The sequence below is a fragment of the Ambystoma mexicanum genome, chromosome 4p, assembly GCF_040938575.1.
Source record: "Ambystoma mexicanum isolate Mex_15411 chromosome 4p, UKY_AmexF1_1, whole genome shotgun sequence".
Lineage (NCBI taxonomy): Eukaryota > Metazoa > Chordata > Amphibia > Caudata > Ambystomatidae > Ambystoma > Ambystoma mexicanum.
In genome coordinates, this window is record NC_090927.1 from 1,144,241,771 (window position 1) to 1,144,254,399 (window position 12,629).

Sequence of the window (12,629 nt, forward strand, 5' to 3'; positions counted from 1 at the left end):
AATGGTGGTGGATGGCAAGTCCACCCATTGTAATTTTCTTCTGTTTTCTCCAGTAAAGTGGAGGAAATACATCCAGGAAGGGGCTGGCGGTATCTCCTCCACTGTACCATTCAACATGTCTTTTGGTGGCGCAGAATGTGAGCACCCCGATCCAGTGGACCCCTCCAAGTGTCACATTCCATAATTCTGATATTGGTTCCTTACCTATTCCTACTGGGGTCCGCACAGTGTAGTTCAAGCAGCCCATTGGGTCCATCTGAGTGCAGTCCGTGGTGTGGTGCAGGATAGACGTAGCAAAGAACCGGAAGTTGTACACAGTCCGAGGGATGTCCACTGTCCGCGCAAAGGTGATGGTCTTTCCTAAGGATAGAAAAGACTCCATAAGGACAGATCCCGCCAGAATCCTGCCTCAACTTCTGGGCCGAGAAATCACATTAAAAGTGGCATGCAAAACATAGATCATTGTGCAATCTCTCCAACACATTTAAAGTACAAAACAAGTCACATCGTTTAAGAATAAAAAGAAGAGGAAGGGCCTTGATTATCCGTTTGGTGTTTTAACCTCTGGTAATACCGATAAACCCATTTACTGTTACTGCATGCAGTAAATAGCAGGTACCCGGAAAGGTCAGCATGGCTCCAAGTCATGCAGACCTTCCTAGTTTCCCCATTTTGGAATCCCATTGGACTCCAAGGGCTTCCGTATTTACCACATGTGGTAATTGCTAAATGTAGTCATGCTTTTCTGTGGTCATAATTACCGCCACGCAAAAGCAGGCGGGAAAAGGTGTTTTCAGGGTTGATTACTGTATGTTTTACCATTACCGCCAAACTCGTAAGGACCCCCACAGAAAAGCAGCTATGCATTACGTTCATTAACGGACTCTGGCATGGCACACTGCTCGCCATGTGAACAGCCAGGCACTTAGGCTACAGGGCACACAAAAGTGTAACTAAGTGCTTGAAATCCAACATTTCAGAACACCTCTTGGTGCCGGTTCAAAATGGAAGCCAACAAAATAAGCCTATTAAGTATAAAACATAAATGGGCCTCATTAGAAGTTGGGCAGTATTCTGGCTGTAAATCCTCCTGAATACAGCGCAAAGAAATTACCATTACCACAACTTGATCAGGCGGATTTTCCGGCGGAATACAAGTGGTGGTGGAGATGTTAGTCCCTATTGGACTCCATTGGGGGTTTCGTCAGAATTGCCACTGCAGTAATTCTTCCTTTTTTGCAGATTTTTCGGCAGAAAGTGGGAGGAGTTACCTCCAACATGATGCAAGGTAAATCCCCCACTCCAGGTCCAAACTCGTAGTATGGCAGAGTGGCAAAAGTGGCGCTTATTGCGTTACCGCCCTTTTTCCCACACCACCATAGCGTAATGAGGCCCTAGTGCCATCAAATGTTACGTTCGATCCTTGAAATCAAAATGGTGATCAGATTATGGTTTGAATATTATACCCGGTTATTCAAATCATTTTCTAGGCATAATATTTAATCACTTTACATAGTTATGTTGGGGTACGGTAGTATGGTTCCCCGACCCATGAAACGAGTCCACTGTTTCGATCAGGTAATCCTTCAGATGCAAAAATAACAAACACTTCCATTAAAATATTTCTGTTCCTGCAGGTTTTGTGAAGCCGGCATACATGGTTATTGGTGATGTTATGAAGCGCAGCATGAGGAACGTCACACAGGCATGGGAATAAGGAATGACATATTCATTCAGGGTGACTGCACTGCTGAGTTTCAAGAAAGTAAGTGAAAAAAGGCTGCACAACCTCCTTCCTGACCACCAGAGACTTCCCCATGAAACTACCAGGAATGGTCAGCACGGGGCGGCAAGGGGGTTGCTCCGGTGACCCAATGGACTTTTTATAATCTTGAATCAGGACACTTCTCCTTAGGTGAAGGACCCAGTTTCTGAGTTTCCTTCTCTTTTCAGGAGTGCCTTTTCGGTAGCTCTTCTCACTTTCTGCGAATACGAATATAGCTCAATAATCCAGTGGCCTAGCTTTGCGGTCTAACCCAACTCTAGGCTCGTTAACCAATCCCACAAAATCTCTGAATTTATAATCCTTGATCTGAAAAGCCCTTCTGGGGTATACTTTCCTTTCCCAGTAACTCGCATTGTCTGGGTTTAAGTGTCCATGGTGACAACGTTTCCTGGGGTGCTCTTGGGGAAAGGGATGGCAGAGCCATGGTGCCAGGTGCCGCCACCCGCTAAGCGATGCTGGGCCCAGGGCAGTGCAGGGAGAATCCATGGCTTCTCTCACCATGCCTCAGGCGGGTAGCCGGTGCGTGGCAGAGTAACCGAGAATGGGCCGCTGTCCCTTTAAGGGAAGCCTCTCGAGTGGTAGACCCTTTGGGGCTTAGCTTGGTGTAACAACAGACCCCTATCTTATTATTCTGCCTATGCTGGATGTGCAAGCGTTCAGGGGGCCTAAGATCCAGGTGACAGGGTCTCCCTGGAGACCAGGACAAGGAGCACATGATTGAACTAACAGGGCCTGCATTCCGGAAAGAAGCATAGGGAGGCTTGAACCCGAGAGACTGTCGGTGACTGAGACTAGACGACATGTCCCAGGGACTGACTACCTCATCAGGGAATTTGAAGCCATGAGACCTTTAGTTTTTTAATTTTCCAAAAGTGAAGCTATCCTGATAATGAGTCTTATTGACTTTGCTTCACCCACTCCTGTCATGCACCCAAAAATATTAGTTTCTTTTGAACCCTACTTCTGTGTCTTGTACAGACACTGCTCAGCTTTGTGAAACTTCTCCCTTAGCTCCTGGTTCCACTGTTTCCAGTCTTCTGCTTCCCGTCCCGCATTTCTGGGAGACATCTTTGGCTGCGTCTCTGGTCTAGATGTGGTGGACCTCTTTATCTGGGTCACTGGGCCATACAGCTACTCACACATTAGGGCTAGTCAGTGATCAGGGGTAGGGCTCGGTAGAGCCATGCTAAGCCCCTGAGCTTCCACCAGCAGTCTGACCACATGCACTTGTCGACAAACTGAGTTAGACTGCATTTCCCTCCTCCCTGTTTTATCCCGTTCTCATCTACAGCCTCAATGGGTCAGGATGAGCTCATGCCCAAGGGTGGCTCGTCCACTCCTCCTCGCCTATACTGCACCTGCTCAATGCTTCGTCGCATGTACATATCACCACCCAATCCCAACCCACTCTCTTTAGGCGTGGAGCATAAGTGCTTCTTCATCCTCACTCTTTCCAACTCCCCTATGCTCTCACCTCTACTCCTCGATCTCTTTTCTCCAACCTTCTCTGTGTTTGCTTCCCCCTCCTCTCGTCCCGTTACACTCATCCTATAGCCATCTCACTCCTTCCAGTATTGTTCCTTGCCTCCTTTCCACTGCTCGCCTCCTCCTCACTCCTGTGACCTCTTTGCTCTCAACCTCTTCCTTGATCTCTAGCATCTCCTTGATATCCACCTCCTCCTCTGTCTCTATCACATCCTTGATTGCTACCTCCTCCTTAATCCATAACACCTAATCGATCCACACCTCATCCTCAATCTTTACCACCTCTTTGATCTTCCCTTCCTAGCAAATCTCTACTTCCTCCTCCATCTTACACCTCCTCCCCAGTCATTGTGACCTCCTTGAGCATCTGCTTCTTATCAATCTCTACCACCTCGTCCCATTGGGCCTCCCCTCTCCAGCCACTTTTCTCCTGCTCCAAAACCAACTCTGTCTCCTGATTCCACTCTTGACAGTCTCCAAAGTCACACCTTTGCTTCTCCAAACGAACTCTCCAAATAGCGTTCAGGTCCACCCCAGGGACCACCCTCATTTACGTTTCTTCAGGTGTTCATAATTCTGTGACTCAAAGTAAGATTGGTTCGGGTCTAGGGACTCACGGATTGACTGCTGCTCCTGTGCACTGCTTTCCCACACTCACCAGTGCAGTTTGACCCTTGAAATGGGTCAGCACTGAGCTTGGAATATTCTTTTGCACATGCATGGATTGCGACTGCTCCAGCAGAGCACCTCACCTCACGGCTCCAGCCAGCCGGGTTGAACCACGTATGCAGTTCAAATAACAGGAGGTATCGGTAGGCATGGTAGCTCATTTGTGCTGTTTGATGACGTAGCTCAGTATTTTGTTCACTGTCCCTGTATCGTCCCGATCCAAGTAACTATGGAACTATTATACCTCCTATTAACAGGATTTGGTGACCCCTGCACCCCCCCTTACCCTCAGTTACGGATATTGCAGAATTTACAGCAGGAAGTGGGACTGCCACTAATTCAGCACAGGGCATATTTTAGACATCCTTGTACCAAAGGAGGGTTAATGCTTTGAATGGGAATGTTCCCGCTTACTGCGACAAGCCCCTGCCAAGTGACTGGAGCTTAGCGGGGTGAGCGGGTGAGCCAGGGTATCCTCCTCACACTGCCACCAAGCTCAGCACTACTTATCAGGCAGCAGCACTCAGCCCCCATAAATATCCTAACCCAGGCAGGGGACATCTCCACAGTGAGTTCTGATGCAATCTTTCAGTTTTAAGATGCTCAGAACATTCCCATTAAGGGTAAATTCAGTTTTAACTCGCTTTTTAAAATGCCCATAGACCACCGCTATTCTATTGAATTCTTTTGTAGTGGCACCCAGGAATCATTGCAAGAGAGAATTTGTGGGAATGGGATTAACATTAGCCTATCCGTTCCCCGAAATGTTCTAGATTGAAAGCATAGAACTGAATTTACAGAAGGCTGTGAGTGGGGTTTTCTCATCCCAAGTCAAAAGCCCCCTCCGAAATATGCATTAGAAACCCAGGCGGAGGGTTACAGGGAAGGAAGGATCCATGCTAACAGGTCAACAACACCCGAAAGGTCAACCGCAGTAATGTTGGCAACGTTTTGCCAACTTCCACTGACCTCGTTTCGATTTTCTTTTTTCTTTTGCATTTGGGGCAAGACTCCCACAGCAGGGCTTTTCCTTCCCGCTAATGCAGACTCGAGATCTCCCTGGATTCACCACATCATGCATGTGGTAAAACGGCCAGAAAACTGGGTTTCCCTTATCACGTGCACTGGACCCAGAACTGCTCTCTCTGTCGACCTCAGACACAGATCTGAATGGCCTGGGAAGAACCAGACCCCTGTAAATTCTATCGATTGGGCTGTTCCCATGGCAATAGCGAGGCTCAGTCCGGAGCCCCGGAGAAGAAGCTTCCATTTTAAAAAGTTAACCCACTTGACATAGTTCTGGGGCAGCCCATTTACTGATCGAGGGGCACTGCCAGCACTTGGGTGTCCAGATCCTTTTATCATCTCCTCGCCACCTGCATGGCTTCGATGAAACAGTCCTGCAATGCTTCGCCTCCTACCGCCCCAACAGACACTAACTTGTTCAGATTGTGCCCGAGAGAACCAAGCATTTGCTAGTAACCCGCGATTATTTAATATCAGATAAATCTGTGTGAGTACTTATGATTTATAGGAATATTAATTTGGACTGACCCCTGGAGAAGAATATAACTATTCGAAACGCCTTGGGCAATGTTATCATTCCCAGTCCTACATAATAGAGGAATGATTATACAAGCAGTCCTTGAATGTATAGAAGAAAGATAGTACAAAAAAGAAGATTATGGATTCATGGTTTATATGTATTTCTGTAAACATAGTGGAATTGATATTAGAAATATGTTTGATTTGAACATGTACAACATCATAATGACTTAATTGCATACTCAATGAGGTTGATCATTTTGGAAATCAAGGGTTTATCTGAAATCAAATAATATCATATTGAATAAAACAAAAAATAATGAAAATGAATGTAACATATTTACATTGAATGGAAGAGTATAATTCTACCCGATTAGATTGCTAAGGACATAAAACAAATATATAGTTCTGACTTTTTTATTTTAATTAGATAATAGGTTTTTTTGCTAGAGAAACCTTTTGCCCTCGAGCACGAAGAATCTTTTTAAAACGGAAAGAATTTTTTCCAAAATGTACTTAAAGTTAAAAATAATAATTTCATTAATTTAAGTATCCCTACATTTGCTTACTACTTCTTTGTATATTTTTTCAAGGGTAATGCTGATCTAGGATACCAGTTGATTTGTGTGCAAGGGGCCACTTTGCCACTGGTTAGGCTGGATCTGTCCTTTTCCCTTTTTTCCATTCCTTGTGCAGCATGGAGCTTCCAGCTGCAAGGAAATCTATTACAAAGACCCTCCCACCCACAATGAAGAGGTTAATGCAAGCAGGGCCGGGATGTGGATGGATCAAATTCCCTGCTGAAATGGGAATTTCCTACTGTTTTGTCTGGCCATGCACTAGGGGGACTTCACCCACAGAGAAGTTTGATCTGCGTAGTGGGGTGGCTTTAGACACATTCCCAAATGATCAACATTAAAGTCATAGTAGGGTTCCAGATAAACAGTGTAGTTGTCCATTTTGCCCCTAAAAATCAGACCATTACGCCCAACAAAGAAAAATCGGGGTGTAACAGGTATCCACGTACCTGACCCTTTGTACCAGCTGCACTGTTGAGCTGACCGGTTCACACCAGTACCAAGAGCAGCACCTACCACAAAGAGGACCTCTAGGATAGTGCTGGCAGATGTGAACATGCTCTACATTAGGGGTCTGCAACCTGTAGCTCTCACAGGTTGGACTATGACTCCCATGATCCCTCAGCTTTGACTACACTAGCTAGCTCTAATGGGGGTTTTAGTCCACACCAGCAGGAGGGGCAAAGAGTGCACACCCTTGGTCTTAATGATAAAAATGCTTCTTTACGTTTATGGGAATCTTGCTGCTACGTTTGGATTACAAGTAAAAAGCCTATTCTGAAATGGAAACTGCGTTTCTTACCTTTACCTATTATAGATATCCCTTTTTTACGGATACGAATGGATATAGTACGCCCTTTAGAAACATCCAAGTTAGGGTACCGATATATAATGGTAAACTTAGATTACGCCACCTGTTACCCTGAGGCTTTTCCTTTGAGAAATAACACTTCACAAAAAATACTGAAACATTTACATCCTTTCGTCTGCAGAGTTGACTTTTCAAAAGAAATTTTGCCGGATCAAGGGTCCACATTTATGAGTAAACTTATGAGAAGAGATTTTTCATATTAAAACTTTACATACCTTCATTTATCATCCTCAAACTGATGGATTGGTAGAAAGATTTAATCAGACTTTAAAATACATCCTAAAGAAATGAGTGGAAGCAGATGGGAAGAATTGGGATATTATGATACCTTATACATGTTTGCCAATAGACAACTAGTCTTCAACTGGAGTTTCCCCCTTTGAATTATTATATGTAAGAGGATTCAGGCATGTGTTGGATATGTTACATGAAACATGGGAAGAGAGAGAAAGAGCTACCATACCCTCATCCCAAACAGCTCAACAATTAAAAGAACATATTGCAGCAATTCGAAATATAGTCCAACCTAATATGGCACGAACTGAAGAACTCCAAAAGGAATATTATAACAAAAAAACAGTGATGAGATCTTTTTCTGTAGGTCAAAAGGTGTTGCTTTTACTTCTCTCTTTTCCGAAAATAAGATTCTTTCCAAGTGGCATGGACCTTCTGAAATCATATAACGGACAGGACCTTCCAAATATAAAATCTCCCAGCCTGACCAAAAGATTAAAACTCATATTTATCCCATTCATCTACTTAAAGAATGGGAAGAGGACCCTATTAAAAATACTTCTGTGATACTAACAAGCTTATCAACCTAAGAGAATGATACCAATAAACGAATCTCTCCTGATTTGACACAAAACCAAAAACAAGAGCTAATAGGCCTTCTGCAGCAATTTCCTGATGTGTTTAGAACTGAATCTTGAAGAGTTAAAGGCATATATCATTATATTCGTACTATGGCAGTGAAGGTTATTCATCAAAAGCCTTACCGAATGCCTGAGAGAAGGAAGAGGATTATCCAAGAAGAACTAGAAGCCATGTTGAAGGTGGATATTATCGAAGCCTCTCAAAGCCCTTGTTCTTCCCCTATTGTACTAGTTGCCAAACCTGATAATTCATGGAGGCTTTGTGTGACTTTAGAAAGGTCATTGAAGTATCACAGTTTGATAGCTAGCCCATGCTCAGGATAGACGATGTCATTGATAGGTTGGGGGATGCAGTATATCTTTCTACTATGGTTATAACAAAAGGGTATTGGCAAGTACCGGTTAATCCCATGGATAAACCAAAGACAGCCTTTTCTACTCTGATAGGCTTATCTCAATTTAAGGTTTTACCATTTTGGCTGTATGGTGCCCCAGCTACCTTTCAAAGACTAATGGACCAAGTTCTTAGACCATATGCTTCATTTTGTGGAGCTTATATTGATGACATCATCATTCATAGCAAGTCATGGCAAGAACGTCCCATTTTTATATGGTAACTCGGGCCCTTAGAAAAACTGGATTTACTGCCAATCCAAAGAAGTGTCTTCTTGCTATATCTGCAGTAAAATATATGGGCTTCTTTGTGGGAAATTGACTGATTCAGTCTCAGACTGAAAAGGTTAGTGCAGTTGAAGAACATTGGCCAAGACCAAGAAAGAACTATGGGCCTTTTTGGACCTAGTTGGTTACTGCAGGCGATTCATCCCTAACTTTGCTTCCATCACTTCCCTTCTCACAGATAAGCTTAGAAATGCAGAACCTCAAAACTCAAATGGTGCCCCAAAGACTAGATATGTTTTGATAAATTAAAACATAACTTATGTAGTGAGCCTGTCTTGAAGGTGGCTACCTTCAATAGACCATTTATCCTACAAACAGATGCGTCACATACTGGGTTGGGGGCTGTATTATGACAGAGCCACGATGGTATAGAACATCCAATTCTTTATATTAGTAGGACATTATATCCTCGAGAGAAGAATTATGCCACTCTGTAACTTGAAGCTCTGGCCATCAAATGGGTAATAACTTACTTAAAATACTATCCGACAGGTAGAACATTTTGTTCGGTTACTGATCATGCTCCCCTTAAGTGGTCGAGTCTTAGGAAAGATTCCAGTGCTGGAGTTATGCGCTGGGTTTTGGATCTACAGCCTTATTGTTTTTCTTTCGAACATCAGAAAGGAAAGGAACAAGGTAATGTTGATTTCCTTTGACGATTTCCACAAGAGGCTTTAAAAACCAGTGACATAAGGGCAAGGGTATGTGATGAATCAGAGGTGATCATACCAAACACTCTGGCCTGTAACCCTTCTCATGTGGCCAGGAAAAGGCAGCCACTACCTGATGCTGACCGTGAGGGTGGTTTTATGAGGGAGGATCACATTAGAGGGGACCTGGGTCAGGCAGAATGGGAAAACCTTCTGAATAATTTCCCTAATGACCCTACATTGTTAATGGTCTATTGTAAAGTTGATGATTCTGATGTTGAAATAACTAGGAACATTATGGAATTCAAGTCCCACAATGCTCCTAGTACTGAGATGAGGAAGAGGACTCCAGTGTTGCCAAAGTGTAATATGTGGCCTAGTTGTTGCAATGACCCACACCTGAGTGGAACCTTTAATCATTTAAAGGTCTGTCAGTTGCGAGCCAAAGAGAGACAGCTGAAGCAGCAGAAGCAGCAGGAAGAAGCAGGGAATGGAGTGCCAACAGCTGGATGCTGTATGAAGTCCGAGGATTCGGTCGAGATGCCTGGTGTATGCAGAGGATATGCAGTGGGAAGTGGCATCAATGCCAGCGATCGCGGGCGAGAGAGAAGCTCCCTGCATCCTGCGACCCGCTCCGCTGTAAGGCTTACACCAGGGAGCGTTCATGGTTGTACACACTCCGTTGACGGTCAGTGGAAGCAGTGGCAGGCTGGCAGGAGCAGTAAAACACTGCAGGAGTCCGGCAAATGAAGAAGTGGAACAAGTGGGTCAGAAGGAGACGCCAGGAAAGGCTGCTGAGTTGGCCTAATGCATTTGACCCTGAGGCGCACCGAAGGAGACTGCTGAGTGATTTTGAATACCAACATTTGAATTTAAGCAAACTGGGCAAACTCTCCTATTATGAGATGTTGGATAGGAGAATATTGTAACCTGCACTGCAAAAGCCAAATTGGGGAATATCCAATATTGAATTACTATAACCTGCATTGCCAATGTGAAAGAGGGGCAATAACAAAACAAAGGAGATACAACCTTCCTGAAAGGGGTGATCTTAAAAAGGGACATTGTAAATTACTTTGCCAAAGAGTGACACAAGGGTGAGTTGAATTTAGCAGTCTCATATCAAGATACCTCGAGGGAGGGAGTTGTAAACCCCATTGGCAACAGCCAAAAGGTTGTGTGTGAAGGAAAGTGATATACAGCAGGATACAATCCCTGCTTGTAGCAAGGAACAAGGGGGAGAGAAGTACAACCTGCATTGCTCATGGCAAACAGACCAGTGTGAAAACTATTGTCCTTTTGTATAGTATATTGGAGGAAGAATTGTATGCCAATTGTATTAACAAAACCTACCACAGAGTGCAAGCTGTAGTAGTAGGAGATGTTACCCTGGCAGAAAAGTAAAGCAGGAAAGGGACAAATAGTGCATAGTCCTGGCAGGCAAGTGGGCCACGAAGAAGATAACTTGAAGTGCTGTGAAAGTGGTATAAGGTTATGTCCGAAAAGATGTGGCAATTCCATTACTATGTTTAATGAACTGTTGTGTTGGAAAAGAAGTGGCAAATTCACTACAGTGTTTGATGAACTGTTGTATATTCCGCTGAAGAACTCGCTATACGAGGACCTAATGGGTCACCTCCAATTGGGCCATACGTTGGTGCTACAAGACCTGAGGAGGCTGGCTGGCGAGATACTCTGTAGCTGTGGGAGTAATGAAGAGACTTTAATAGCAAATCCATTGAAGACAAAAATGAGTTAATAACAATAGATTGGATCAGCACGACTGATCAATTGAGGTCGTCGACTGCCACAGCTTCCCTCTCTAACTGTGCTAAGAAACTCGGCTTCCTCCCAAGATATCTGGTAAAATTTCCTGAGAAATAGGCGAGACAGAATTTTCTCAGATTGAGATTAAATCTGATTCACACTGGGTCAATCCTAGCTGGGTGGGGTTGGGAGGAGCAAACCTCAATTTTATGCCCAGGCTGTAAAGACCCTAAAGCTCAGACTATTGAGCATTTGTTGAGGTTTTGTGGGGGAACGTGGCCGGCTAGAGAGAGATATCTGGGGTCTTTATTTGTGTCATCAGACCGGCTTTCTACTGAGATGTTTTAAGAGAGAATGATAGCGGGACAAGAAACTGCCTTAACAATTAATGTGATTAGAGTATTACAATACACTGGTTACATTTTGCCAAAATACTGTTAATATTTGTGGACTGTATTAGATAGATGATTTTAAGAATTTGAAATAGGAAGTTTTGTAATTTGTGATCTGTTATTTTGTCATTTGCTGTTCTGGTTTTAGTATGTGCAGTTTTTTGTTGTTTTTTTTCCTTCTTTTAGTAAATTATTTTGCTTTATGAAGTGTTTTAGGAAAAACCAAATTGGTTATATCGCAAATAAAAATAAATAAATAAAAGAACTGTTGTATAACCATCCTGACTGAGATGTTTTTTCTAAAGAAGAAAATGACGCAATAATACTTGATTGATCTTCAGAGAACATTTGCCTTGACTTCTAACTAGAGATGTGAAGAGAATGTCTTTTTGATTTGCCAAGTAGAAGGTTGTGGGAACTTTAACCACTGTTTTCAGGTGTGGAAAAACCTTTTGAACTGAGACAGTCACTCTGCCAAGTGAAGGATATATTGAATGAAAGGAACTTCACTTCCTACCTGGAGTGGAACTTGGATTCTGAAAATAACTTTTCTGAAACTGACCTTTAGTTGGAAACACTTTTGTGTTTAAACTTATATGTGATTTTGTGAAGTCACATTGCCAAATAATTCCTGTATGATTTTGTTGTGTGTATTAGTGTGAGGGATCGATATTTTTGGAGATTAGGTTGATTTCCTTTAGCCTTAATTTGCTTGGTAGGGAAACCTTTGTTAGACTAGGGAAAGATAGGCGTTTGTCTCACCCCTTTTTATTTAATAAAATGGCAACTTGTGACAAAAGTATATCTAAGTGTCCATCTCTCATGTCTAACCCCTCATAGCTGCCAGGGAGTAAAACACTCTAATCTCATATTCTTATTGGAAGCTCTAAGGAGAAAAATATCAGTAATGGGACGGTATATGTTTTTTAAGAATGGAGCAAGCCGACATACATACATACATACATACATACAGTTAACCATGTAACTGAATTTACATATTTCCTATGTGTTGCGAACCACTCCGAGGTCAACAGTGTGGCAAATTGTTGGGACTGACGGAATAACAGGCAGTTTTCCTGCACTGCCAAAATTCAATTTGTTGTTGAAACGGAGGTGCTAGCTATAGCCAAGTGCTGGCAGTCAATCCTGCACTTTAATGCTGTATTTGGAGGAATTATCACAGGTGGAATTAGCACGCGTGGTAATTCCTCCAAATCCCCCATGGAGTTAAACGGACTCCATGAATGGGTACTAAAACCAACATGCCGCCAATTTTAATCTGGCGGTAAACCTACAGGACTGAGTGGAAGTGTAGGTAAATGAAATTGGT

General features: G+C 43.3%; 1 protein-coding gene across 1 annotated transcript in view; it reads right to left on the reverse strand.

Moving 5' to 3' along the window:
- Window positions 1-12,629, reverse strand: part of ALDH8A1 (aldehyde dehydrogenase 8 family member A1) — a 189,828-nt gene that overhangs the window by 135,482 nt on the left and 41,717 nt on the right. The window contains exon 3 of the mRNA XM_069605021.1: window positions 205-360. Within this exon, the coding sequence (XP_069461122.1) occupies window positions 205-360 (156 nt within the window). The remainder of the gene's footprint in view (window positions 1-204; window positions 361-12,629) is intronic.